Here is a 24,516-nt window from a genome sequence, read left to right on the forward strand (position 1 = left end):
TCGAATTTCGTCATATACGAAGAAGAACTCGGCCGGTTATCTCGCAGCATCAAAGCGTCGTAAGTCCGAATGAAACAATACATGGTGAGTATTTCCGTTCCGCGGACAGATGTGACGGGCTATTATTCTTTGGCTTGATTGCGTTGCGTCGGGGTAATTTTCTCCAAGACAAGAGGGAGTCGGGCACGGTCTTTGACGATGCTGCTCCGGTCTACCTCGGATAGACACTACGGCAGTGCAAACATTTTTATCAAAAAGGATGATAAAACTCGAGTAGCTCAGACTTATAGCCAAAATGCCAAGATTCAAGTTTTCAAGTGTTCCTTTACCTCCAAGTGTATATCGTGTCAATATCCGACCAGGAACAAGTTATTCCCACCTCCAAAGACCCAACCAAGCTTCAATTACCTTACAACAGCAAAGATGACCGCTCCACCCCGCAAAATCAACCTCGTGCGAATAGCACACATAAACTATACTTACCAAAATCTTGAACGAGCCGAAGCCTTCTTCCGCGACTTTGGCTTCGTAGAGGCCTCTCGCGAGGGCACTCGCGTATACTACCGGGGCTACGGGCCCGAACCCTTCGTCCTCTGCGCCGAAGCCGGTGCCAAAGACGGCTTCGGCGGCGCGGCCTTTGTCGTCGAGTCCGAGGAGGATCTTGAGTATGCGTCCAAGACGCTCCCCGGGGCTTCGGAGCCGTACGAGTTGAGCAAGGCTCCTGGTGGAGGCCGGTGCGTGACGTTCGAGGGCGGTGTTGATAAGTTTCCCTTTCACCTTGTTTCCGGGCAGGAGATTCGTGAGAAGGCGACGGTTTTTCCGGAGCGAGACTTCAATTTTGTATGCATAGACGTGCTTCTGCTGTCATTCTTGTCTTGTGATGGTGTAGCAAGATGTCTGACTACAATGACAGCCGACTGAGAAGCACAGAGAGGCGGGCACATTTCAGCGGTTTGATAAAGGTAAGTCGAGATCTCAACGTGTTTTTGGTCAAGTCAACTTACAAGTCTATTGGTCCGGCACCGGTGCACAAACTGGGACACTTTGGCGCGTGCGTGACGGATTTTCAGCAAACGTACGACTTCTTCACGACTCGGTTCAACTTCATCCCCAGCGACGTAAGTCAGACACACTCCCTGATTTGATCCCCTTGTATCATTCTGGCACCCGAGAAAAAGTAACTCACGAGAGAGTGCAGCTCGTGCACGACGAGACCGGACGCAACGTCACAGTCTTCCTACGGCTCGACCGCGGCGAAGAACTCGTAGACCACCACTCCTTCTTCTTCTTTGAGGGCCCAAAGTTCCACGTCCATCACGCCTCCTTTGAGACCCACGACTCGGATCTGCAGTTCCTCGGGCATGACTGGCTTCGCGAGCGGGGGTATGAGAATTGCTGGGGCGTTGGGCGGCATGTCATGGGGAGTCAAATCTTTGATTATTGGTGAGTTCACTTCCTCTTTGCCATTTCCGAGGGGAGTTTGGGCGTGCTTGGGTGGCATTACTCCCGTCCGGCTGACAAAAATATTTACGTAGGTTCGACCCTAGCAAGTTCATCTTTGAGCACTACGTCGACGGCGATCAAATGAATAGTTCTCATCCGCCGAATCATTCCAAGGCGTCTCCTGATAGCCTTCACATCTGGGGTAAGTGTCCCTTCTCATAGAAGAGGTTTAACTGATGTCGGTCTAACTTGACGATTTGCCGCAGGGCCTGATCTCCCGGAGGGATTCTTACTTTGAGATTTCTGGGGCCGGGAAAGATTTGGACATTCAAGTGGAAGAGAAGACTTAGAAGATAATTACTTCTGTAGAGTACACCATGTTTTAGACATAAGAGTTGTCGTGAAGTTCACTGTACAGCCTTCACTAGAATATGCTCTATCAAACACTATTTAAAACCGGATTCATGGTATCGTACAAACAGACGTTTCGCCCAAATTAGCGAGGTTTGACACTTTAGAGTCATGAGTGAAGCTTATTTCTCAATTGTAAATATTTTGAAGAACGTATAATTGCCTACATACCTCTTACCATGCTGGCACGCTCAAGACAGCTCCTCAAGCGACAGGAGCACGGAATCAGGAAAAGTATTCCCGCAACATGCCTCATTACCAGCTCTCGTGATTCTGGTCGGCTATGTATGCGAAAAAGCTATTGAATGCTGTGCCCGAAGTATTCCGCTAAGTAGCTGCACAAGGTCTCAAAACGCCGGACGGACTGATTTGGTGACTGCACTGTTGAGGATAATCATACCGAATCGCGGGGTAAGCCCAGATGCCAACTCCAAGAGCTCTCACCCGCACTCATTGAATGTTGGAATCTACCGTCCGAATGAGCAGCCGATGCGAAATATCTGAGAATGTGAGGGCTTTAATATGTGAAGCAGGCCGTGATGTACGTGGCAGGGCTCGTCTTGCGGCAGAAAAGCTCTCGTCGACGTTAAACCCCATCTACCTAACACTTCAAACTTTTGAGCCAGAATGTCGTGCCCGTTGTTCTTCGTAGTTGCCCGTGTCGTCGGGTCAGATGGCTCCCTGGAGAAAGTAAGAAGCCTGCAACCTATCGCGTTGAACTCTCAACGCCTCCGAGGCACTCTCACGCACCCACTCTACACACGGCTGACCCCCTCAGTGGAAAGAAAGACTCGTAGCCCTCTGCGCCGTCTCCGCAACCGAACCCTTGGGAAACAGCTACTACTGGGGCCGCGACCTCTCCGCCTCCTCCCCAGACACCCTCTGGGGCCTCGAAGGCTACACCCACCCGGCGGGCTTCTTCCTCGGCCACACCTCGACCGACGTCTTCAAGCGCGAGATGCGCCTCGCGGACGAGCAGAAGCTGCTAAAGACCGTTCAAGGCATCGGCAGCCCGGACTATGATCTGCATCACTATGACCTCGCCGGCGGCTGGTTGAAGCGGGAAGATGACCCCGGGAAGGATTCTCGTGATAGCGCGGTTGCTGTTTTGCATTTTTGGGCGGTGGAGGAGGGGGGACGGGAGGAGGTTGTGAGGAGTTTGGAGGAGTTTGGGAAAGCGCAGAGGGGGAGGGAGGTTGGGGAGGGGGAGTTGCAGAGTTGTGCTGTTTTGAGAGAGGTTATGGATAGGAGTTTGGCGACATTGTGGTTACGGTATGTGAGTTTGTTACGAACGGCCCATCTGGGTAGTAGTTGCTCCTGGACTGGGTTGTTCTCGCTTTTCCTCTCGCTCCTACCTTATCATACTACACCGGGACATATGTTGCAAATCGCTAACACCTATTTTTCTTCTCGCCACATGTAGTGCAAAGACTCAGGAGCACCTCAAGTCTCATTTGGAGACACAAGAGTACAAGGCTTTGCTCGCAACTTTGCAGCCGTTGACCGTCCGGACGGAGACGCACCTATCGCAAGTCTTTAATGGACATATTGATCAGCCACCGACAGGGACTGAGGCGTGAAAAGGGCCAAGTCAACCAACATTCTACTCTATGATCACCCGCCGACCCTGGGTTGTAGGGTGTTAGAGAACCGCAGTAAACTCATAGCGTGATACTGGAGTTGTCATTAATAAACATTACGGGGTATCAATTATCCTTCATTTTTCTTAAGCACCAAAGTCGATTCCTCATGAACTTGGCTTCGGCTGGGGCTTAGCATAAGTCGCAGGATGCCCGTGCTTCTTGCCGTAATTCCTAATTTGCCTCAACATATCGGGCAAGATAAAGATCCAGACCAAGGATGAGAGGCAGATGCCCAGCGTGTCGACAACCCAGTTGTTGCGCAGGGAACCGCCGAGACCGCTCCACCGCATCAAGCTGCCCAGCCACGCCACCGTCACAAAGTAATCCCCACGCTCGAGTCCCTTAATGGCAGCCCTAGCGACCTCGTCGGGCGACTGGACGGGGTCGAGCTCCTCGAGCTGGTGTGTGATCTGGGGCTTGGTCAAGTTCTCCTTCTCCAGGCCGGGGCTCGTGATGGTCCCGGGGAACACGACGTGGACCTTGACGTTTTGTGGGTAGAGCTCAACTTCCTGCGAGAGGGTGTCGGCCAGGCCGCGGATGGCCCACTTGGAGCCGGCGTAGGGGGCGTACCCGGCGACGGTGAAGAAGGCGACGACGCTGGTGGTCATGATGAGGTGGCGCGGCTCGGCCTCGACGGGGGCCTCGGGGGCGAGCCAGACGCGGAGGATGGCGTGAGCCATCTCGGCGGTGCCGTAAAAGTTGACGTCCATGTTCCTGCGGGTCTCGGAGAAGGGCACCTCGGTAAAGAAGCCGGTGGAGGCCATGCCGGCGATGCACCAGACGACGTCCGGGCTGCGGCCGCCGTTCCAGGCGGTGGCCTCGGCGAGGAGGGGCGTGGCGTAGTCCTCCTTTGTGATGTCGGCGGTGATGTAGGTGAAGCGCTGGGTGGACGGGTTCTTGGCGGCGGATTTGCACTCGGCGACGAGCTCTTGGAGGCGGGCGGCGTTGCGTGCGATGAGGATGAGGTTTGCGCCCTTTGCGGCGAGTTGGAGGGCGACGCTGCGGCCCATGCCCTCGGAGGCGCCGGTCAAGAGGACGGTCTGGGGAAGAGTGCGGGTGAGTATGCGTATGTGAATAAAAGGGGGGATTCAAGGAATTGAGCGTACCTTGCCATCAACGGGCATGTGATTCTTCCAGTTGAACAGACCCATTGCGGATGCGAGAAGGGCTGCTGCGAGGGCGGGCAGGGCGATCCAGAGAGCTTGCGACGCGTATTTCATACCTCTCGAGTTAGGAGAGAAGATGGCCGAGGGCGATTGGAAAAGGGGAGAGAGGGAGCCGTCGTGACTTTATGTTCCGGCTTTGTCGGTGATGAATTGCTCGAGACGCGCGAGGCGTTGATGTTGGAGTAGCTCCCGTGCTCCCCTCAGGTATTTGTAGGTACGGTCCAGTAAGGTGCGTGGGTGTGCGCAGCCATTAGGATCCAGGTCCCTGTCGTTCCTGGTGGGGTAAATTGTACCTTCAAGTGGCTGCTGACGGCGTTGGTTTAGGTGGAATGGTATGACAGGTTGGCCAGCTTGGGTTAGCCCTCCTGATTTCAATCTTGATTTACAGCAGTGCTGACACTTCGAAAGCTTGTTGAATTCAATACGATTTTCACCAATTGTATATTCCTGCCGCTCAATACCCAAGGTACCCATCTCAAACGGCTCTGTCAACTGGGCATGTTGACCCAGCTTGCCAGCTTGCGCCGCTAAGAAAGTACAATGTGTAACTGTGAAGTAGTCTTAGATCCTTCATATCTCGTGCAACCAGCTTGTATTCGAATTCAATTTTGGTCGGAGATTATCATGTATCCTCGAGCTTTGAGAAAAAAATATTCCAATTTTTCCCATTGAAGAGAGCAAATGATGTGCTTGAGACGGTGATAGTTGAGTGATATGTTGCTGACTTACATCGATTTGACCGTGGGACGGCCAAGTGTGGACCCCACCGTTAGGTTGAGGCTCAAAACCAATGAAAAACATCCCTGCCGATGCATCTCCACTAAAAAGTTCTGCGCTCGACGGTGCAAGAACATTTTTCGTAGCCGTCAATGTGCAGCAAAGAGATCCCGCCCCATCCAACGCCCGATTCTCATCACCGAAATCGACTTTCGCTCCAACCCTTCCACCCTACGCTTCGACCCCAGATCTGTTCGGTCAAATCAATCGGCCACGATGGCGAAGAAGAGAAAGGCCTCTGGCCAAAACGAGCGCACTGGCCCCAAGGACTTCGACCCCGCCGATGCCCGTCTGGGCCCCATCACCAGCTACGAAGATGTCGCCGATTCAGAAGACGAGTACTTCTTGAACCGCGACAAGATCATGTTCGACGAGGGCCCTAAATCCAAGAGGAGAAGGAAGGCCGACGAGGAGGACAAGTTCCTGGAACACTCGGACGAAGAAATCCTAGACCTCGACGACGGCGACGATTCCGACCAAGAGACCAAGAAGCCCTCCCGGAAGTCCAAGAAGGGTAAGGCTGCTGCGGCCGAGGAGGAGGTTGAGGAAGAGGGCGAAGGAGCAGAGAATGAGAACGACCCGAATTGGTGGGGTTCCTCAAAGAAGGAATACTACAATGCCGACCAAATCGAGACCGAGGCCGATGCGCTCGAGGAAGAGGCCGAGGCCAAGCGCCTCCAGCAGAAGAAGCTGGCTAAGATGTCCGAGGGGGATTTTCTGTTCGACGAGGGCGAATGGCTGGCAGCCGCCGAGGAGGACGAAGAGGACCAGGACGTTGTCACAGAGGTTCTCAAGGACGTCGAGATCACGGACGACATGGGTCCCGAGCAGCGCACAAAGATCCTCCAGAGCAGATACCCCGAGTTCGAGCACTTGGTGAACGAGTTCCAGACCCTGCAACCGCAACTGGCCATCCTGCAGAAAGACGCCCACGGCAAGTCGAGCCAATCGCTCGAGGCCGTAAAGTACTGGATCCTCGGCTGCTACGTCGCCGCACTGGCAAGTTACTTTGCCATCCTCACATCCCCGGCACGCGACGGTTCAACAGCCCAAAAGACGCTCGACCCCGCCGAACTCCGCGATCACGACGTCATGGAGACGCTGCTGGAGTGCCGCGACGCGTGGCAGCAGGTCAAGAACGCTGCGCCAGTACGGCCCGACGACTCGATGGAGGTATCCTCCACCGATGAGGACATCAGCGCCGCCCCCGCCGGCGATGCAGACGAAGATGCCTTCGCCGCGGCGAGAGAGGAGATCAGGAGACAGCGGAGACTCGAGAAGGCGGCCAAGTCCAAGAACAAGCAGGCGCAGAAGAAGGCCGCCGCCGTCGAGGAATCGCTCGCCGACCTGGACGACCTGCTCAAGCAGTCCAAGAAGAGCAGCAAGAAGACCAAGAAGGCTGCCAAGGCTACGGAGGAGGGCGACAACTCCGACTTTGGCGAGGAGGAGGTCCTCGACGCCCGGACGGCCGCGGACAAGGCCGCCCGCAAGAAGAGTCTGCGCTTCTACACCTCGCAAATCGTCCAAAAGGCCAACAAGCGCGCCGACGCCGGCGCCGCGGCCGGTGGCGACGCGGATATCCCCTACCGCGAGCGTCTCCGCGACCGCCAGGCCCGCCTCAACCGCGAAGCCGAATCCCGCGGTCAGAAATTCGGTGCCGACCTCGGCGACGGCGACAGCGACGACGACAACGAGGGCAAGACGGCGGCGGCGCTGCGCGAGGAAGGGGACGACGAGTACTACGACATGGTGGCCGCCTCTTCCAAGAAGAAGAAGGCGGACAAGGCGGCGTACAGTGCGGCGCTGGCGGCGGCCAGCAAGGCGGACCGCATCGTGGAGCAGGAGATTGTCGGCGAGGACGGCAAGCGCAAGATCACGTACGCGATCGAGAAGAACAAGGGCCTGACGCCGAAGCGCAAGAAGGAGAACCGCAACCCGCGCGTCAAGAAGAGGATGAAGTACGAGGAGAAGCAGAAGAAGCTGAGGAGCATGAAGGCCGTGTACAAGGGAGGCGAGCCCAAGGGCGGCTACGGTGGTGAGATGTCGGGTATCACGACGGGCATTGTCAGGGCGAGGAAATTGTAGAGTTACGTTGTCGTCGGTGCCTTCACGTAATACAATTGAATTTCAAAAGTTTATAAACTTGAAGCGTTTCTTTCCGACGATGTGCTTTCAATTGGGTAGACTACCGCTTTGCACCGATATGTGGTTATGAGTGGTTCAATGTGAGGGAGGGAGACTGGCACTGTAAGTGAGATTGATTTGTTAGCTGGGGTAAATTGCAGGGTCCCGAAGCTCGAGAAAGCTGGCCCCACCAAATTCCGTTCCATGTGGCCAGCACAGCTTCAACATCCAAGCTCAAGCTTCCAACTGCAAATCTACAATCGCCACCCAAAAGGCAGGCGCGAGACCAGCGCAGAAGCCTCACGAATATAGAAACATCATAGAAGGAGAATTCCGCATACGAAGAAATCTCAATGAATCCGACGACCCACCGATAACGACGCCATCCGAAACCGTCCTCGAAAGACCACCACCACCACCAAAATGGCGACCCCCGATCTCTCAACCCTCACCTCCTCCGCCCAAGTCTTCTCGTCAACCTACACCCTCCCGCAGATCCGCGGCATCCATAGAGCCCTCCATGTCGAAATTGACGAAAAGGCGAGCCGCCTGCGCACTCAGGTCGGCAGCTCTTACCGCGACCTCCTCGGCACTGCCGACACAATCGTCCAGATGCGCAAGGACAACGACGCCGTGCAGAACGTCCTCGGCGGTATGGGCGGGCGCTGCGGCCGCGGGGTAGTCGGGAAGAAGGTGACGGGCCTGGGCGGGTTCGAGCGGAGCGCGAGGGAGCTGGGCGGCAGCGGCAACGGCGCCGGCGGTGGGGCTATCGGCGTGGTTGCCAGGGCGAGGCTGCTCGAGGCCTGCGGGCTCGTCGTTGGACGCGTGCTCCGGGGCTCCGGGGCCGCTGGTGTTGGGAGCCAGGATCTGAGCAAGGGTGATAGGGTCGTGCTTGCCAGCAAGGTGCTGGTACTGAGCAGGCTTTTGGTGAAGAGCCTAGAGGCGGAGAAGGGGGCTCTGCTTCTGGAGAGTGACGTCGGACACACAGTCGAGACCGCGAAGAAGAGCCTGGGCGGGCTGAGGAGGAGACTTTTGCGGAACATCGAAACCCTGCTGGAGCGGACGGGCGAGTCCGTCAAGCAGCAGGACGTCCTCAAGGCGCTCTGCGCGTACAGCCTGGCCACCAGCTCCGGCGCACGCGACGTCGTCAACCACTTCCTGCGCGTTCGCGGAGCCGCCATGGCGTTGGCCTTCGACGTCGAAGACACCAAGGAGCGGCAGAGGAGCACGGCGGACGTGCTCAAGAGCCTGACGCTGTACACCAAGACGCTGCTCGACGTGCAGGCCCTGGTGCCCTTCAAGCTGTCCGACGCGCTATCGAACCTCAAAAAGAACCCCTTACTGGCGGACGCGACGCTCAAGACGCTCGAGTGCCTGCGCCTCGACGTCTACGAGCGGTGGTGCGGCGAGGAGATCCAGTTCTTCACGCCCTTTGTGCGGCACGACGACCTCGACGGCCCGCAGGCGCGGGACATGCTCTTCGGCTGGGCGAAGCGTGGCGGCGAGGTCCTCGTCGACGGGCTCAGGAAGACGATGGAGCGGATGACGGAGTTCAGGGCCATCACGGAGCTGCGGACGAGCGTGCTGCAGCTCTGGATCCGCGAGGGCGGCAAGGCGCGCGGGTTCGATCCCTCCGAGATGCTCGACGAGCTGCGCGGCGCCGTCAACGGGCACATGCTCCGCGTCGTCGAGACCAAAGTCAACAAGCTCCACCTCGTCGGATCCGAGGTGTCGGCGACGCTGGACTCGTGGCAGGACGGCGTGACGGACGGGGGGGTCGATCTGTGGAACGCGCGCGGGTTCGACATCGACCTGATCCACGGCGCCGACCATTTCCTCCAGGAGCTCGTCGCGCGGCTGCACGGCCGCAACGACGCCGTGTCCAAGGCCGTCAGCGGGTTCCAGTCGTGGCGGCACATCATCGACGAGGTGGGCGAGGTGGTGGAGCAGCTCAAGCGGCAGCGGTGGGACAACGACGTTGACGAGATTGAGGACGAGGAGACGATCGAGGCGAGGCAGCAGCTGCTCAGCAGAGAGGACCCGCGGACGCTGCACGAGAAGCTCGACGCGACGCTGGTCAAGGCCTTTGCGGACCTGGACGGGAAGCTGGCGGGTCTCTGGCGGGCTAGGGAGGGTGCGCAGAACAGCGGCAAGGTGGCCATGTACCTCCTCCGCATCCTGCGCGACGTGCGCGAGGGTCTGCCGAAGCTCGACGCCGTCAAGCGGTTCGGGTTGGAGGTTGTCCCGTCGCTGCACGAACGGTTGTCCGTTACCGTGGCCGCGCAGCCATTAGAAACGTTCAAGGCCAGGGCGCTCACGCAAAAGACTGTTGTCGGGCGGCCGCTGTGGGAGGGGAGTCCCGAGCTGCCCACGCAGCCTTCGCCTAGGGTGTTCCAGTTCCTGCGGGACGTGTCGACGGAGATGGGCGATGCGGGTATGGATCTCTGGAGCGCGGTGGCCGTGGGCGTGATTAAGCGGCATCTCGGGACGCAGCTGGGCGAGATGTGGCTCGAGGCCTTGGACGCGCACCTGGCGGAGGATGGCACCGGGAATAGCTCTGATGTGAACCCTGACGATGGTGCCAAGGACTCGGTAGAGGAGAATGGTGACGACAGGGAGGTCGAGGCGTCTGAAGCAGAGAAGCCGGAGGTTCCTTCAGGCGAGGAAAAGCCAGACGACGCAAACGGAGAAGACGAAGACGAAGAGAAGGAAGAGAAATCAGAACAGGGACCAGAGACCACCGAACCCGCAGCAAAGGCACCGGCAAAGGCGGACGACGGCCTCGCCCAACAGCGTCGCGATCTCCTCATCCAATGGCTCTACGACGTGTCCTTCCTCCGCTGCTACCTCGATGCCCCCGCGGCAAGCCAAGACAACAACCTCGCGAGCCTGGAGGACAAGATCTTCAGACACACGGGCTTAGACGGCGACGGGGCGCGCCAGCGGATAAGCAAGTCGTCGCAGGAGTACCACAAGAAGACGAACCTGCTTTTCGGTCTCTTGTGAAGTTGAGAATTTGTATATAGATACCCCCCACGAGTAGATCATGGATGGAAATTCCCATCATATGCCGAGTCTAAAAGTGGTCCATGACATGATGAAGACGTTGCACTCTATCTTTCTCTCTTGAGACGTTCTATAAAGTCCCTTTACGATTCATCTCAATCTCAATCTCTACGCCAAAACCACCTCACAACTTATGCCTCTTCTCACCGCTCGCAATCTTCCTAAACTCCTCCTGCGGGATCCCCCTCATGAACCTCTCCAACCCAGCAAACACCTCCTGCGAATTCTGCCTATCCATCGCATCCATATCCGGCCGCCGAATCAGCGCCTTGATCCCCGTCAAACTATCCCCGATCAAATGCTCCCCCAACCTCTCGTCGACCTCTCTCAGGACCAGCTCCCTAAACTCGGCGTCCTCCCCCTTCCCCGTCTCAAACACCTTGTTCACGAACCCGGTATGCAGCAGCTCCTCCGCCGAGATCCGCTTGCTCATGATCAGCGCCTCGTTCGCCTTGGAGACGCCCAGCCTCTGCACCAGCGCGCGGGAGGCGCCGCCCTCGGCCACGAGGCCGAGCGACGAGAAGGGGGTGAGGAGGAAGGTGGCGGGGGTGGCGTAGACGAAGTCGGCGAAGGAGACGAGGGCGGCGGAGAGGCCTATGACGGGCCCGTTGAGGCCGACGACGAGGATCTTGGGGTGGGTGTAGAAGGCTTGGGTGATGTTGAGGTTGAAGGCGACGAAGGACTGGAGCCAGTGCTTGTGGGCTTCTGGGCCCGAGGGGGAGGCGCGGGCGATGCTTACGTCGGCGCCGCTGCGGTTGACTTCGGTTAGTACTCGTTCGGATTATTTCTTTGTTTGGATGGCTTGTAATTTCATCTTCTCATCCGGTTGATGCGCTTGGCTTGCAGGTTGGAATGGCTGTTTGAACAGCTTCAGTTTCTCATGAGAGTTTTGTTGGGGGGGGGGGGGGGGGGGGGTCGCAGCCGCGGTATGAGATCAAGCCGAGGTCCAATTCACCACAAAAGTTTACGGCAGTGATGAGCCAAGGTAGGAGAAGATGTAAAAAAACTCACGCAGAAAAGTAGCGTCCCTTGGCCGTGAGAACAGTGACGAAAACCTCGTCGTGCAGGGCAATCTCGCGGAGCTTCTGTGCGAGGTCGTAGTACTGCGGCTGCGCGAGGGCGTTGAGCTTGCGGTCGTTGTCGATTGTGAGCAGCGCGACGCGGCCGCGGTACTGGAGGGAGATGACGGAGTCCTCGGGGCTTGCCATTGTGATGTGTGTAGAGAAGAATCGTCTTGATCAGATGTGTGTGTTTTCTTGAAGCAATTGGTGTTGGTTCTTTCTTGTAGATATGAACTTGAAGCAATGAGATGTTGTTGAATGTGACACTTGAAGTGAGAATCCTAATCTACCCCAGGTAAGGTGAGCTAGGGGGGTGGCAGGTCGTCGGGTTTATCAAACTTCAAGTGGCCACTTGGGCCAGGGTGGGAAGGTCTGGCTACCCCGGACCCCACACTGCACCGAGATGCCTCGGCAGGTCGGGGTGGCATTGCGGGGTGCTAGCGCTCCATTGCACCCAACAACGAACGATACGTGCTTCATACAACTCTCAGCGCATTACATATCAGGTCCAATGTCATTCATAGTTGTTGTTGCTTGAATTCAAAATTTTAGACTCCGGGCCCCCTATGCAGCGTAGCGTTTTGTAATTATACGCCCATCTACTTCTTGAGAGTATCGCGTACGTAAGGTAGGTATGTGTATCGTCATGAGTGCCAGCTACAGCAGACTCCCATCATTCTTTGTAAACGTCCCCTGGCCACCGCCTCCTAAACCTCAAAAGGTAAGGAATAAAGCCCTTCTCAACCTCACCACAATGCCATAGAGGCATCCGCCGGAGGGTCGCTTTACACCCGTCTGCAAGCAATCAAACCGATCTGATCCTGATCGCCTCGCGAAGCCGCCTCCTCTCTGGTGTCCTCGGCTCATCACCGTCGCCCGCTTCACCACCCTAACGGCGTTTCGGCGCGACAGATCGGAGCTTGGGGAAGTTGAGCGGCAGCGCGAGCTTGGCCACGTGCGGGGCCTTGACGCCCTTCTCCTTGGAGGCGCCCTGCCTGACCTTGGCGCCAATCTCGAAAAAGTAGTTATTCATATCCTTCTGGTCGAGGCGCAGGTCCTCGCGCAGCTTGGACGTCTCCACCTCAAAGTTGTCAATGATGCACGCGACCGCGCAGCAGTGCGTGATGAGCAGGTCCATGTGGAACTTGCGCATCTCGCCGCCGTCGGAGAACTTGCGCCGGATGTGCTCGATGACCACCTGCGGCGCCGGCTCCATGCGCTCCTTGAGCTTATCCCGAGGCGGTATGCGCTTCGTGCCGCGCTGCTTGCCCGGCGTCGCCATGGTGTAGAATGTGAAGAGGAAGTAAAAGTAGCGCAGCAGGCGCATCTTGGTGATGTTACCCGAGTCGGCAATCTTCTTGACGCGGGCTGCCACGTGCCGAGAGTAGCAGAGAATCTCCTCGCCCTTCTTTGCCGGGTCGATCCAGTCCTTGACGGGGATCGCCGCCAGGATCTCGCGGCCGATGAATTCGTCGGGGTCGTAGACGTCCTGGATCGCTTCCGCTTCGAGGTTGGGCCTGGGTACAGGCTTGGCTTCGTCGACGACGGCCTGCAGCTGCTCGCGCGATGCCATTGTCGCGGTGACGCCGCCAATCTCTTGCAGGATCGCCTTTGCTGCCGTGTCGAGCTTCTCGGGCGCGCTGTCTCTTGATTTGCCGGGGGCGATGGCGTTGAGAGCGACCGACTCGATGGCCTTCTTCGCCTTCTTCGTACCGAACGTCTGGCCAAGGTCTTTCTTGAGATCGTAAAAGCTCTGCTCGGCGTTAGTGATTGTCTTTCAAGGACCCTTGTGTGGCGTGACTGGGCATACCTGGTAATCTGCCGGCGCTGTCATGGCCTCTTCTGACGCATGCTTTGCTCTGGCCACACCACGAACCACCATCTTCTTCGCCTCCACTACCTGAAGCTTGCCGGTCTCGGGGTCGTAAATGCCGACATAGTGCTTCAAGGCCTGCTGGCTGTCGCTGATACCGTCCTCTCTCGCTGTATAGTCCATCGTCTGGTGGGTATTGGAGTGCAGAACGAGATCCTGCGACACTGCGGGGGTTTTTGATCGTCGCTTAACGGATGAGGCATCTTGCTTGACGTATGGGTTGAACTGCACACCCTTCGCTAACCGGATACCGGGAGAGGAAGCTTCGAACTGTTAGCGATCGTCTGCGGCTGCAATTGAGAGGCAGACGGGGCCTAGATCGTCCGTACCTAGTACTGGCGGGCAGAGCTGAGGTCTCTGAAATGAAGAAACGACAACTGTGGAAGGCTCGGTGGCCTGCTTCTTTTTGGACTTGGATGAACCGTCGAGGTCGCGCTTTCTCTTTCGTGCACTTGCGTCCGTCATGTTTGCGTCGGTGATCGAGGTTTGTGCTAGGCTCGGGTAGTGATCTGCCGTTGGTGGGATGGCGACGGCCTCTGGAAATATTTTCTGTAGGGGTCCTAGGCCAGAGACAGACTGAGGTGGAGGGAAGAAAAAAAAAAGTCGGCAAACCGGCGTTGGATTATCCCTAAGGGGCAGGCGGTGTGTAGCCTAGCAGCAAGCGTGCGGGAGCGCCTCATGCCGGCGACCCCACTCGAGCTGGGTCGACAAAACGTCACAGCTCGGTTGTCGCACTCAAACTGACAGGATGAAATTGAAGAAATTAGGTGGGTTGAGCTTGCAGACGCTGCAATTGAAGCAAAGCGATGCACAAGATCAAACGATGTCTTATTCAGTTCACAGTCACTCAGATAGGGACTTTTGTTTTGGAGTTTTTAATTCACTTTTTGATTTTGTGAGGAAGCAATTATCTGCCTTTCAATTGTCGTGCAAGTCCTGATCCCAGTTCCAAATCCGCGTTGCGTCAAGACATCATGCTTCCTGCGGCCTTGTTCCATAAACACCGCGTCCTCATCATATCGTCATCTCGACCGATCATATTGTCGGGGTTTCCATTCTTCGTCGAATTCTCAATGCGTCTCCAGACATGCGCGCCGTTCAAATCATGACCCCAAGTCCCCTAGTTCCAATCCGTAGTGTGAATGTAGAAGTCTCGAGCGAGCCGAGACAGACTGAGTCGCTGGTGACGAATGCTGGCCATCGCATATCCGTTTTGGCGAGTCGCGTGAGTTGTTTACCGTCATCTCAAAAGATGGTCAGGTCGAGGGGAGGGGGGGCGAGTTGTTTATTTGCTGTGTTTCTGTCAGACCACAATCCTCGCATCAATGATATCGATTGGTAAACTTACGAGCGAGCCCTCATCTTTCTTCTCTTACGCTTGAGACGACGCACGCGCTTCTTTCTCCACTTAGCTCTCATCTTGAATGACGAAGCTGCGATATGTTAGTGATGGATTCGCATTGCGCGCAAATATCAACCCTGCCAATTGCTTGCCGAAAGCTCTTCAATCCCTCGCGGAATTGGCGCTGACGACATCGCGATGGGCGTGGCGGGCAGGGGAGGGGCGCAGTACTTACTCTTCCTTGGTGAGAGATGTTGGTGATGAAACTTCCTTCCTCCAACTGCAACGCGCCTGGAGGGGAAGTTTTAGTGGTTGAGCTCCGTAGGGCAGCCAACCCTACTACCGCATTATGTAATCCACACAGACCCCACACTGCCACCTAAAGCTCCTCGTCCCTCACCAAAGTGTTGGAACGTCCAGGACATGGCAGGCATGTAAAGTGCCTTCAATTGGCTTGACCTCACTGGTCCTCTGCCCTGACGGGAGCTCACTGACAGGCACTCCAGGTCCTCTGCTCCGTTCATCCCGTCCTCAGCTCCCATCCTGCCCCGCACCGGATCAACGCCGGCATTTACGGACCTATCGAGGCGGGCTATCCGGGTTCCACTTATGCCCGGAGTGGGGCCTGTTCCGGAACCGGGTGTATTGGCAGCGCTTGAGGCCGCATTCGCCCTTCAGATGACCAAAGCATGGAGAAAGACAAGATCCCACGAGCATTGCTTCACTTTTCTTTTCAGCTCATACCCGTACTCCGAGTCCCAGCTAGCCAGCCTTTCTGAAGTTACCTTACTCCAAGTGAAGGACAAGACTAAGCGAACTAAGCCCCTAAGGCGGTCTACGGGTGGGGCTCTCAGTGCAGTCTACTTATGTTTTGCAGTGCGAACACTGAATTGCATACGCTTCCATTCCTCTATGATCTGCGCATCATGCCATCGGAAATAATACAGGTAGTACTACACACGCAATGGGACTTCATCCTCACTGATAATCGCTGTGTCCCTTGGGCTCAACACCAGACATCTTGTCCGAACCGCCCTTCTTCTTCTCGCCCGCCTTACCATCACCCTTCTTCCCTCCCTTGGCCTCACCACCAGCATTTCCCCCATCCTCAAACCCAACAACCTCAATCGTCGTAGCGACGTTACCCCTCGTAGCCCGACTATACGGACAAACCTCCTCCGCCCTCTGCACAACCTTGTGCACCTCCTCGTCGCTCAGACCCTTGACCCGAACCTTCAAATTCACCCTGAGTCCCATATCAAGCTTCTTCATATCGCCCACGAGATGCACAGTCGCATCCACGACGCTGTCCTCGGGCTTCTTGGGCATCGTCACCCCCAAGCTCGCCGCCGAAGCGTTCATCGCGCTCTGGAAGCAGGCGCCGTAGCCCGCGGCGAAGAGCTCTTCCGGGTTGGTTTTGCCCTTGTCGCCGGCGCCGCCGAGGGCCTTGGCCATGGTCAGGTCGACGACGAGGTCGTCGCCCTGGACGTGGCCCGTTCGTGCGCCGACGACTTTGGCGTGGGCGGAGTAGAGGATTGGTGCGGTTTCGGTGTTGAGGAGACGGGTTTGTCGGTGTGCTGGTGGCGTGATGCGGGCTGCGGCCGGACCGCGGGAGAGGATCTGCGGTGCGCGCTGCGCCAGTCTGAGGGAGCGAATCGAGGCCGACATTTTTTGCGGATGGATGGTCTATCGAGTGCTGAGAGCTACACAATTTTAAGCAAGGAATATGAAGGATACAGAATTGAGGTGAATTGAGTAATGTGACTGGGTTTGAACAGAGAGAGCTCGGTAGCTTTGCAAGCTTTTTTGTTGACCTTATAGCTTCTCGCATTTGGAGCTTAGCTCTGGATCGTCTTGAGAATGTACCGGTCACCGGTGACGTATTGGATAAGGCACCACAGGTCGAGCATCTCAAGCCCCCCTAACGGACCACAAAGTCCTGAAGCTGACTCATCTGGGGCTTTCCAAACCAAAGAATTGCGAGTGACAAACATGGACGTTTCCAACATAGTATCTAAGGTATGTTAGCACAATATCTGTTTCCGTTCACGCCAAGTAGCTCAGGTACATTGGTTGTCAGAGCCATCAACTCAAATAGTCTCGAGACAAGGGCGAGGTTCTACCGCAACTCCGAACATCGATAGAAGCCACGTAGAAGCAGTTTCCAAGAGAGTGATCGGACAAGTTCATTTCAACCCTGTTAATGTACGAGGACATGATTCATGCTAATTTCACGACATGCACCTTTTGTAGAGCTCTTTTCACTGTATATCCTGACAGTCGCCTTGTTCACGAAGTAATGGAGACGAAGACAGAAATGAGAAGCAAGTAGCGAGAGTCTCCTGATGCGTAGGGTGTTATCTGGGAGATGGGGACTTGCTCTTCTCCTGCCGTTCATGTTGAGAATCAGACTTTTTGTTGTGCCGCGGTCGCTGCTACTGACTGCTGCATTTCAGTACATACGCCCCATATATGCAGCCGAGAGGCAAAAAACATGAAGCCCAGCCAATTGGTGGTGTTCGTGTACAATGATTTGTCGGCTCCCACATGACATGTTCAGATATTTGTAAACAAAGGTTCGTGTGTACTTTTGTCGTGTGTGTGTGTGTGTGTGTGTGTGTGTGCGTTTGCGTGTGTCTGTATGCGAAAGAGAGAACGCAAGTCAGTTTGATTTGTGTGAGTAAGGTAGTAGTCGTGTGTGTGTGTGTGTATGAGTGTGTCAGTAGGTATGCCAGCCGGCGCAGTATTCTGGGAATAGTTTCATCCCATCTCGTGCGTGTTTCCGGCTCTGCGGCAAGATGGCACTGGCCGCTCTCCTGCCCTCCCCCAATGCCCAAATCCCCCCATCCCCCAGTCTCTTCTCACACGATGCCCCGATCGGGGAAAGGTTGCAAATCCACACCAACTCGGGACAAAGTCGCGCTGAAGTTCTCCAGGGGTTCTTCGTGAGTGGCTCGGACGTGGGTGAGCACGTCAAGGGTGTTCTCGGGAAGAGAAGGGCGCCTGCCAACAGGCAAATCACCCAACCCCAGACAGGGATCATCCTTTTTTCTTCTGCATGTCTGTGATATCAGAGATTCCAAAAGAGGCTCTGGCAGCGGATGTCAAAACCCCCATTTCAGCACATGGAGGGTGTGGTGGTGGCCCACTCCTCTCGAGATGCCGAGGGACGTGTCGTTCTCTCTCGTCCCAGACTCTGGATGGAGGTCAGTACAAGAAGACGGTCATGACCCCACGAACTTGGACGGATCGGGCCAGCGAACCTTTTTACTCCATTCAGATTTCGTTCTCGACTTTGGTTCTTCCAATAAAACACACGGACATCTTTCACATTCTGTTGTGGTCCACCTACTCCGGAAAGAACAACATCTCGCAGTCGAAAAGATGCAGCCTCAAAGTAGTCTGTCGGCGCTTGCCGCCCTCGTCCCCATGGTTCTGGCCTTGCCTCAACAGCAGCCTCCCCCACCAGGCCCTCCAGCTGCTTGTGCACCGGTCAACATCATCGTCGCCCGTGGCAGTCTCGAGGCGCAGGGCGCCGGTTTGTTAGGCAATATTGCCATGAACGCGTCGATGCAGATTCCCGGCTCCGTCATTACGCCATTGGTGTACCCGGCACAACTCGACCCGTATCCGCCTTCCGTGTCGGCTGGTGTGATGAACATGACGACTCTTCTCAATCAACAGGCGCAGCAGTGCCCCCAGTCGAAGCTCGTTCTGATGGGATACTCTCAGGTATGTCTTTCTCGTGAAGTGAAGGCTCGGCGTCGCGTCTGACATGTCGCAGGGCGCACAAGTGTCGCTGGACACTCTTTGCGGTACCACGGATGGCCCGAACTTCAACACGACTGTTGCCCAGGCACCCATGGTCGGAAGCAAGAGTAAGTTTATAGACCTTTGATGCCGTGTGATGGTCATGGCCAGTTTGCTGACATGGCTCAATAGTCGCTGCCGTCGTCTTGTTCGGTGACCCAACCTTCATCGCCGGCCAGCCCTTCGCCAAGGGAACCTCAAAGAAGAACGGCGTATGTCCTTCAGACCTCGATCTTATCTCCGCTCTCGCGTGACTAAACATTGCATCACAGATCTTCCCTCGTATGGATCTCGGCCCATGCCAGACCCTGACGAGCAAGTTCGCATCATTCTGTGATGACACGGATCTCTTCTGCGCCTCGGGCCAGAACTTGACCGTCCATCTCGGCTACTTCTCGAAGCAGGACTACGTAGCCCAGGCATCTTCATTCATCGTGCAGCAGACCAAGTAAAGGTCTGAAGCAATGAAATGGCGATAATCGCATCCAGAACTCGAGGAGCTGGCGACTCGGGCAACTAGAATGACTTTTGATGGAGACGAGGAGGTAATGCTTTCACGATTCTTGACGATAAACTTCTTTTTTTCTTCTTTCTGCTGCAGTAGCATTTTCAGTCCGGTCTTGATGATCGACGCATGGCGTTTCGTGGTGGAGGCAAAAAGACACACTAGCCGTAGCGTTTTCCTTTCTCCTGATATCAGCAGAGGCCTTTGAGCCAAAACAACTTGAATAAACGAAAAGATTAATTCTCAAGGAACTGGAACATTTGTCGTCCGTGCTCGTTTCGTCACCGAGAGAAGTGGGTCGGCCGTGGAAAAGCAGAGTGGGGCTGTCACACCTGCCTACTAGCCGAATACGGAAGCGGGCTGGTGGTGAGAAGCATCCGTGCACCGGCCAGCTACGATTGACAAAAGTCTCACCGTACACACCGAAAAATGGTCTTACCTAGGTATCTTACCAATTGGAAGGTGCCGGCCTGGCGATAAGATAACCGGCCATAAGCGATAAGAAGCCATAAACAGCCACAGCCACCTCGCCGTGGCTTGCACCCAAGCCCTCGACTCATTCCTTTCATAAGATTAAGACACACTCAACTGGACAGGTATCATGATGGTAGGTGTTTTGCCTCTCAAAATCGATATACAGACAAGTGCTCCGTCACACGACGGTATGTCTTCCACTTTCTAGTACACAAAGATGAAATCCTCGTTCTTTAGATCCGTCATGTCCTGCAGGCCGTGGTCTTCCTCAATGGCACGGTGTTGAGGTTGGGGGTCCTCTTCGATCTCGACCGCCTTGCCCTCCTGCTTATCCTTGTTGCGCATCATCGACTCGTCGACGATCAGTGTGCTCTTGCCGAGTGCTTCACGACGCTTGGCGTGCTGAACGTTGAGGTACTTGAGGTAAAGAGGAATCAGGCTGAACAACCAGTCAGTCAACTTTATGCGAGAGGAGAAAGGAGGGATGTGGCCACTTACGCTCCCATGATTGCAACGAGGACGAACATGATAAGGTTGGAAATCAGACCGGGACGGTACACCGGGGCGTCATCAACGGAATATAACAGCGGTCCAATGATGTTGCCTGTGCACATCCCGATGAAGACAACAGCAGATGTAGTCTTCTTCTTGGTGTCACCGGCGGTATTTTGTGCCTGCCATGTGAAGATGAGAGGCGTGATGGCAGCCAATGCAGAGACCTAAGTGTCTCAAGTCAGTACGTTGTGCAGCTAGCAGTATCATCAACTGGACCCTTACCAAGTAGTATCCGAACAGCAAGACGCCCTTGTGCTCACGCGGTACGGTAAGCATCAGGACGGTACCGATTGCAGGGATGATTGCCACGCCTGCAATGACAATGCCCTTCTTTTGGATCCGAGTGGCAATCCAGCCGCTTCCCATGATGGCGATGATCTGGATGGCTCCAAACGGAATGTTGAACAGGATGGTAGTGAAACTGCTGTATCCAAATGACTGAACGATCAAGTTACCAAAGGTCGAGATTCCACCACTGGCGATGCTGTACAAAATTGTTAATATTACAGCAGTGTCAGTCGAAGGTGGTCCGAGGAACGTACGAAATGGCGATGATGAGAATAAACCAGCACCATGTCTTCAAGTCAAGGAATGTCTCCCAGACGTGGTCCCAGCGCCAGACTCCAGACTGAATACCCATCTGGTTCGCACGTAGTCTCTCAACGGCGATGACCTTTTCTCTCTCGGTCAGGTACTTGGCAGACATTGGCGAGTCGGGCATGAAGATGAGAACAACGGCGGAGTAGGTGACGGTGAGCAAGCCGCAGAACCTATGTCACGCACAGCATTAGCAACGCATTTCCAACGTCAATATTGCCCGCCTCAACACCGTTGGTCCATGACTTACAGAAAGATGATCTGGTACTTGTAGAGCTTATCGCTGTTAATGTGGCCTAGACCATAGGTGAAGAGACTTCCGACGATGAATGTTACACCGTTCATGGCGTTCCACGAACTAGTGACAAGTGTCTGCTCGCTTCTTCTCCACCAGGTGGTCGTAACAGCCAAGCACGACGGCGCGATCATTGCTTCGAAGGACCCGAGCATGAATCTCAAGCCGAGGAGTGATTTGAAGTCGGTGCAGGAAGACATGATGGCCAGTGAAGAGCCCCAAAGGAAGATGGCAGCAGCGATGACTTTTCCGTTGGGGAGTTTGACGAGGATCCAAGCAGCGACGGGTTGCATGACGAGTTGAGCGATGTACAAGATAGAACCGAGCCAGGAGTACTGCTTGCCGACGAGGTGTGCGTCTTCCTTGATGCCGAAGATGGAAACATAACTGTCGGAGTCGATCCATCAGCGATCCAGTTATGTCTGCCGTCCTGGATGCGGGTTTCACTCACCTAAGGGAACTCTTGTCCATCTGCTGAAAGAAATACGCTCCGAGAATCAAGGGAAGAATGCGAAAGTTGATCCGCTTCAGAACGGCTTGCTCTTCCTCGTATGTAAAAGTCGTGTCACCGCCTCCGTGCTCTGCGAGGAACTTTGCCGCCTTTTCTTGGACCGTGTTCGCCGGTGCTGATGGTTCGGGGATGGGCTCAATCGCGTCGACGGCAGGACCGCCGGCCCGCTCCTCGGCTGGAGTTTGAGAAGCCATGATGGATCGTTGATAGCGCACAAAGATGGCCCTGATAGGTGTCGTTGAAGTTCAAGAACGACGTGCTAGTACCGTGCGAGTGGTACAGATGTCGAGCACACCTTTCGAAAATGACACTGCAGCACCCTGATGGAAAGAAGGAGAGTAGCGGAAACCCAGCGATGTGGTTCGGGCTCGTTCATCTTATCCGTCATATACCCTCATGCAACATGGCCCCTTGTCCGCCCCCAATAACCGGTTTCCTCTCAGCCGGAGGCGAACGGCAAAGCCGAGCGTGGAGGCTCAACATCGATCTACCTTGGCAACACCTGACTCCCGTGTTGCGTGTGCCCATCGCATGGTCTCTGTTGGTCTTCTTTGCTAATACCCGGAGATTAAGTCTGCCCTCCAAGTCGGATGGCACGTTGCCAAGATTGCTTGCCGGGTGCTTGACAGAACCCAAGAGATCCCTCGGAAACACCCCCAGTCCAATTTTGAATAATGCTTCTCATTGGAGGGAAAACTCCAGGCTATTTGCGAAGCCGAGACATCAGGGGTCTCTGTCGAATCAAGTCCCAGCTCAACGCCTGAGGGCCGTCGTTGACCTTACGAGTCGTGCGCAACCATGCCAGGCAAATCCAGGCTTAGTGCCAAAGAGTCTGGGGTAACGATCTACCGTTTACTACGTACGAGCGGGTGGCTGGAATAGCCAAGTTGAGAGAACACAACAAGGGGGTTCCTCTGGGCTGACGTTGCACTTGTTCCCACTTCTTCCCCAAACTCTCTCCGCACGCTACTCCTTCCAGATGTCTAGTCCTCGGTTTACCCCAGTATCCCCGACATTTCCGACATTTGAAGCGGAGAGCCCCCGCGTTCCGCTACATCTTCTCTCCGCAGTGTGGGGATCGTGAGCGTCGAGTGACTGGTCCATGAGTCGGGCATTCAAACCCCCGCGCCCAGAAACGGGTTGCCATTTTGGCTAAATTCGGGCATTTGGGGTATCTGATCCCGAGTAGGATCCCTGACGGGGGCCGTCGATTGCATGAGATCTTGCGGATTTTGAGTGCCATCTGCCGAAGTCATGACGATTGACGACTCCGATAACGCGGGCGTGTGTCTCTCAATAAACTCGCCGTGCCCATTACAATTCATCGTTTAACAAAGGACTCCGCAGTGTACTCGAATCTGACGCTTCCTTGCACTGGACGTTCTCATACCCGACCACTTTCAAGCCATCGACACGACCTAAGCACACAACCGACCTCTACAATGGGCGAGTCAACGCAAAAGAAGCGTTATGCCATCGTAGGCACCGGCGGCCGATCGGGCTTCTTCTACACAGCCATCGCAAAGGACTACAGCAGCACTTCAGTCATCGTCGGTCTCTGCGACACGAACCAGACGCGCATGAACTATGCCAACTCAAGATTGAAAGAACTCGGCCACGGCGAGGTCCCGACCTACATCGCAGCCAACTTTGACCAGATGATCAAAGACACCAAGCCGGACGAGGTCATTGTCACAACCATGGACCGCACACACAACATCTACATCGTCAGAGCAATGGAGCTAGGCTGCAACGTCGTCACCGAGAAGCCAATGACCATCGACGCGCCGCGGTGCAGGGAGATCTTCTCGGCAGTCGAACGAACAGGCCAAAAGGTGCGCGTAACGTTCAACTACCGCTACGCGCCACACAACACAAAGATATTTGAGATTATTAAGTCAGGCGCCATTGGCAAGGTGACGAGCGTGCACTTTGAGTGGATGCTCAACGAGAACCATGGCGCCGACTATTTCCGCCGCTGGCATCGCGACAAGCGCAACTCGGGCGGCCTCCTTGTGCACAAGTCGACGCACCACTTTGACTTGGTCAATTTTTGGCTTCAGACGCGGCCGCAGACGGTGTATGCCCAGGGTGACCTCAAGTTCTACGGACGAGAAAACGCTGAGGCGAGGGGCGTGACGAAGTTTTATACCAGGGCTCACGGGAGCGAAGCAGCCAAAGAGGATCCCTTTGCACTGCAACTGGATCAGAACCCGCAGCTCAAGGCCATGTACCTCGACGCAGAGCACGAGGATAGTTACTACAGAGACCAGAGCGTGTTTGGCGATGGTATCAGCATCGAGGACACGATGAACCTGCTTATCCGATACCGCAACGGCGCGGTAATGACATACTCTCTCACAGCATACGCGCCGTGGGAGGGCTTCCGCGTCAACTTCAATGGTACTGGTGGTCGTCTCGAGGTCGAGGTTGTGGAGAAGAGCTACGTGAACTCTGGAGGTAGCCAAGCTTTGGAGGGCGCGATTGAGAAACGGACGATGCTGCTTCGGCCGCTCTTCGGACCGCCTCAGGAGATCGATCTCGGTGAGGCCAAGGGTGCTCATGGCGGTGGAGATCTCGTTCTGCTTGCGGACCTGTTTGGTGAGCCAGTGTCTGATGAGTACATGCGGGCGGCTAGTCACATTGATGGTGCCGCATCAATCTTGACTGGTATTGCTGCCAATCGGTCACTGGCAACTGGACAAGCTGTCAATGTCGACGACATCCTGGTGGTGCCCGAGAAATGAGTAACGCATGTATGAAGGCCAATGGTTCAATTTTATGATAATTATGCAACGCAGTAGGATAGAATGAACCACGAATAGATACACATATGAGCAGTGACACTCCTTTGAGTCTTCAT

General features: G+C 55.5%; 12 protein-coding genes across 12 annotated transcripts; 7 read left to right on the forward strand and 5 right to left on the reverse strand.

Annotated features, from left to right (window-relative positions):
* Positions 1-423: 423 nt before the first annotated feature.
* On the forward strand, positions 424-1,741 carry CABS01_00565 (glyoxalase; the record flags this gene model as incomplete). Its single annotated transcript, XM_060533946.1, has 5 exons — positions 424-863; positions 914-1,118; positions 1,199-1,443; positions 1,536-1,645; positions 1,710-1,741. The coding sequence occupies 5 exons, from the start codon at positions 424-426 to the stop codon at positions 1,739-1,741; spliced, it is 1,032 nt and encodes a 343-aa protein (XP_060406460.1).
* A 740-nt stretch (positions 1,742-2,481) lies between these two features.
* CABS01_00566 (uncharacterized protein) lies at positions 2,482-3,434 on the forward strand (the record flags this gene model as incomplete). The annotated part of the gene is made up of 3 exons (XM_060533947.1): positions 2,482-2,544; positions 2,633-3,126; positions 3,278-3,434. The coding sequence occupies 3 exons, from the start codon at positions 2,482-2,484 to the stop codon at positions 3,432-3,434; spliced, it is 714 nt and encodes a 237-aa protein (XP_060406461.1).
* A 167-nt stretch (positions 3,435-3,601) lies between these two features.
* On the reverse strand, positions 3,602-4,717 carry CABS01_00567 (short-chain dehydrogenase; the record flags this gene model as incomplete). Its single annotated transcript, XM_060533948.1, has 2 exons — positions 3,602-4,537; positions 4,604-4,717. The coding sequence occupies 2 exons, from the start codon at positions 4,715-4,717 to the stop codon at positions 3,602-3,604; spliced, it is 1,050 nt and encodes a 349-aa protein (XP_060406462.1).
* Positions 4,718-5,656: 939 nt separating this feature from the next.
* On the forward strand, positions 5,657-7,525 carry CABS01_00568 (Sas10 domain-containing protein; the record flags this gene model as incomplete). The annotated part of the gene is made up of 1 exon (XM_060533949.1): positions 5,657-7,525. One exon carries the CDS (start codon positions 5,657-5,659, stop codon positions 7,523-7,525), a length of 1,869 nt encoding a protein of 622 aa, XP_060406463.1.
* A 462-nt stretch (positions 7,526-7,987) lies between these two features.
* Positions 7,988-10,570, forward strand: CABS01_00569 (uncharacterized protein; the record flags this gene model as incomplete). The annotated part of the gene is made up of 1 exon (XM_060533950.1): positions 7,988-10,570. The coding sequence occupies one exon, from the start codon at positions 7,988-7,990 to the stop codon at positions 10,568-10,570; it is 2,583 nt and encodes an 860-aa protein (XP_060406464.1).
* Positions 10,571-10,754: 184 nt separating this feature from the next.
* On the reverse strand, positions 10,755-11,838 carry CABS01_00570 (enoyl-CoA hydratase/isomerase; the record flags this gene model as incomplete). Its single annotated transcript, XM_060533951.1, has 2 exons — positions 10,755-11,379; positions 11,642-11,838. 2 exons carry the CDS (start codon positions 11,836-11,838, stop codon positions 10,755-10,757), a joined length of 822 nt encoding a protein of 273 aa, XP_060406465.1.
* A 742-nt stretch (positions 11,839-12,580) lies between these two features.
* CABS01_00571 (A49-like RNA polymerase I associated factor) lies at positions 12,581-14,029 on the reverse strand (the record flags this gene model as incomplete). Its single annotated transcript, XM_060533952.1, has 3 exons — positions 12,581-13,444; positions 13,502-13,827; positions 13,894-14,029. 3 exons carry the CDS (start codon positions 14,027-14,029, stop codon positions 12,581-12,583), a joined length of 1,326 nt encoding a protein of 441 aa, XP_060406466.1.
* Positions 14,030-14,651: 622 nt separating this feature from the next.
* Positions 14,652-14,992, forward strand: CABS01_00572 (uncharacterized protein; the record flags this gene model as incomplete). The annotated part of the gene is made up of 2 exons (XM_060533953.1): positions 14,652-14,856; positions 14,913-14,992. The coding sequence occupies 2 exons, from the start codon at positions 14,652-14,654 to the stop codon at positions 14,990-14,992; spliced, it is 285 nt and encodes a 94-aa protein (XP_060406467.1).
* An 892-nt stretch (positions 14,993-15,884) lies between these two features.
* Positions 15,885-16,574, reverse strand: CABS01_00573 (organic hydroperoxide resistance protein; the record flags this gene model as incomplete). The annotated part of the gene is made up of 1 exon (XM_060533954.1): positions 15,885-16,574. The coding sequence occupies one exon, from the start codon at positions 16,572-16,574 to the stop codon at positions 15,885-15,887; it is 690 nt and encodes a 229-aa protein (XP_060406468.1).
* A 1,716-nt stretch (positions 16,575-18,290) lies between these two features.
* On the forward strand, positions 18,291-19,168 carry CABS01_00574 (cutinase; the record flags this gene model as incomplete). Its single annotated transcript, XM_060533955.1, has 4 exons — positions 18,291-18,638; positions 18,691-18,784; positions 18,849-18,928; positions 18,989-19,168. 4 exons carry the CDS (start codon positions 18,291-18,293, stop codon positions 19,166-19,168), a joined length of 702 nt encoding a protein of 233 aa, XP_060406469.1.
* Positions 19,169-19,899: 731 nt separating this feature from the next.
* CABS01_00575 (major facilitator superfamily transporter) lies at positions 19,900-21,847 on the reverse strand (the record flags this gene model as incomplete). The annotated part of the gene is made up of 6 exons (XM_060533956.1): positions 19,900-20,134; positions 20,194-20,414; positions 20,473-20,734; positions 20,793-21,020; positions 21,098-21,529; positions 21,594-21,847. The coding sequence occupies 6 exons, from the start codon at positions 21,845-21,847 to the stop codon at positions 19,900-19,902; spliced, it is 1,632 nt and encodes a 543-aa protein (XP_060406470.1).
* Positions 21,848-23,095: 1,248 nt separating this feature from the next.
* On the forward strand, positions 23,096-24,400 carry CABS01_00576 (oxidoreductase; the record flags this gene model as incomplete). Its single annotated transcript, XM_060533957.1, has 1 exon — positions 23,096-24,400. One exon carries the CDS (start codon positions 23,096-23,098, stop codon positions 24,398-24,400), a length of 1,305 nt encoding a protein of 434 aa, XP_060406471.1.
* Positions 24,401-24,516: the final 116 nt, after the last annotated feature.

Source organism: Colletotrichum abscissum (assembly GCF_030869225.1).
Source record: "Colletotrichum abscissum strain IMI 504890 chromosome Unknown Scaffold_1.1, whole genome shotgun sequence".
Lineage (NCBI taxonomy): Eukaryota > Fungi > Ascomycota > Sordariomycetes > Glomerellales > Glomerellaceae > Colletotrichum > Colletotrichum abscissum.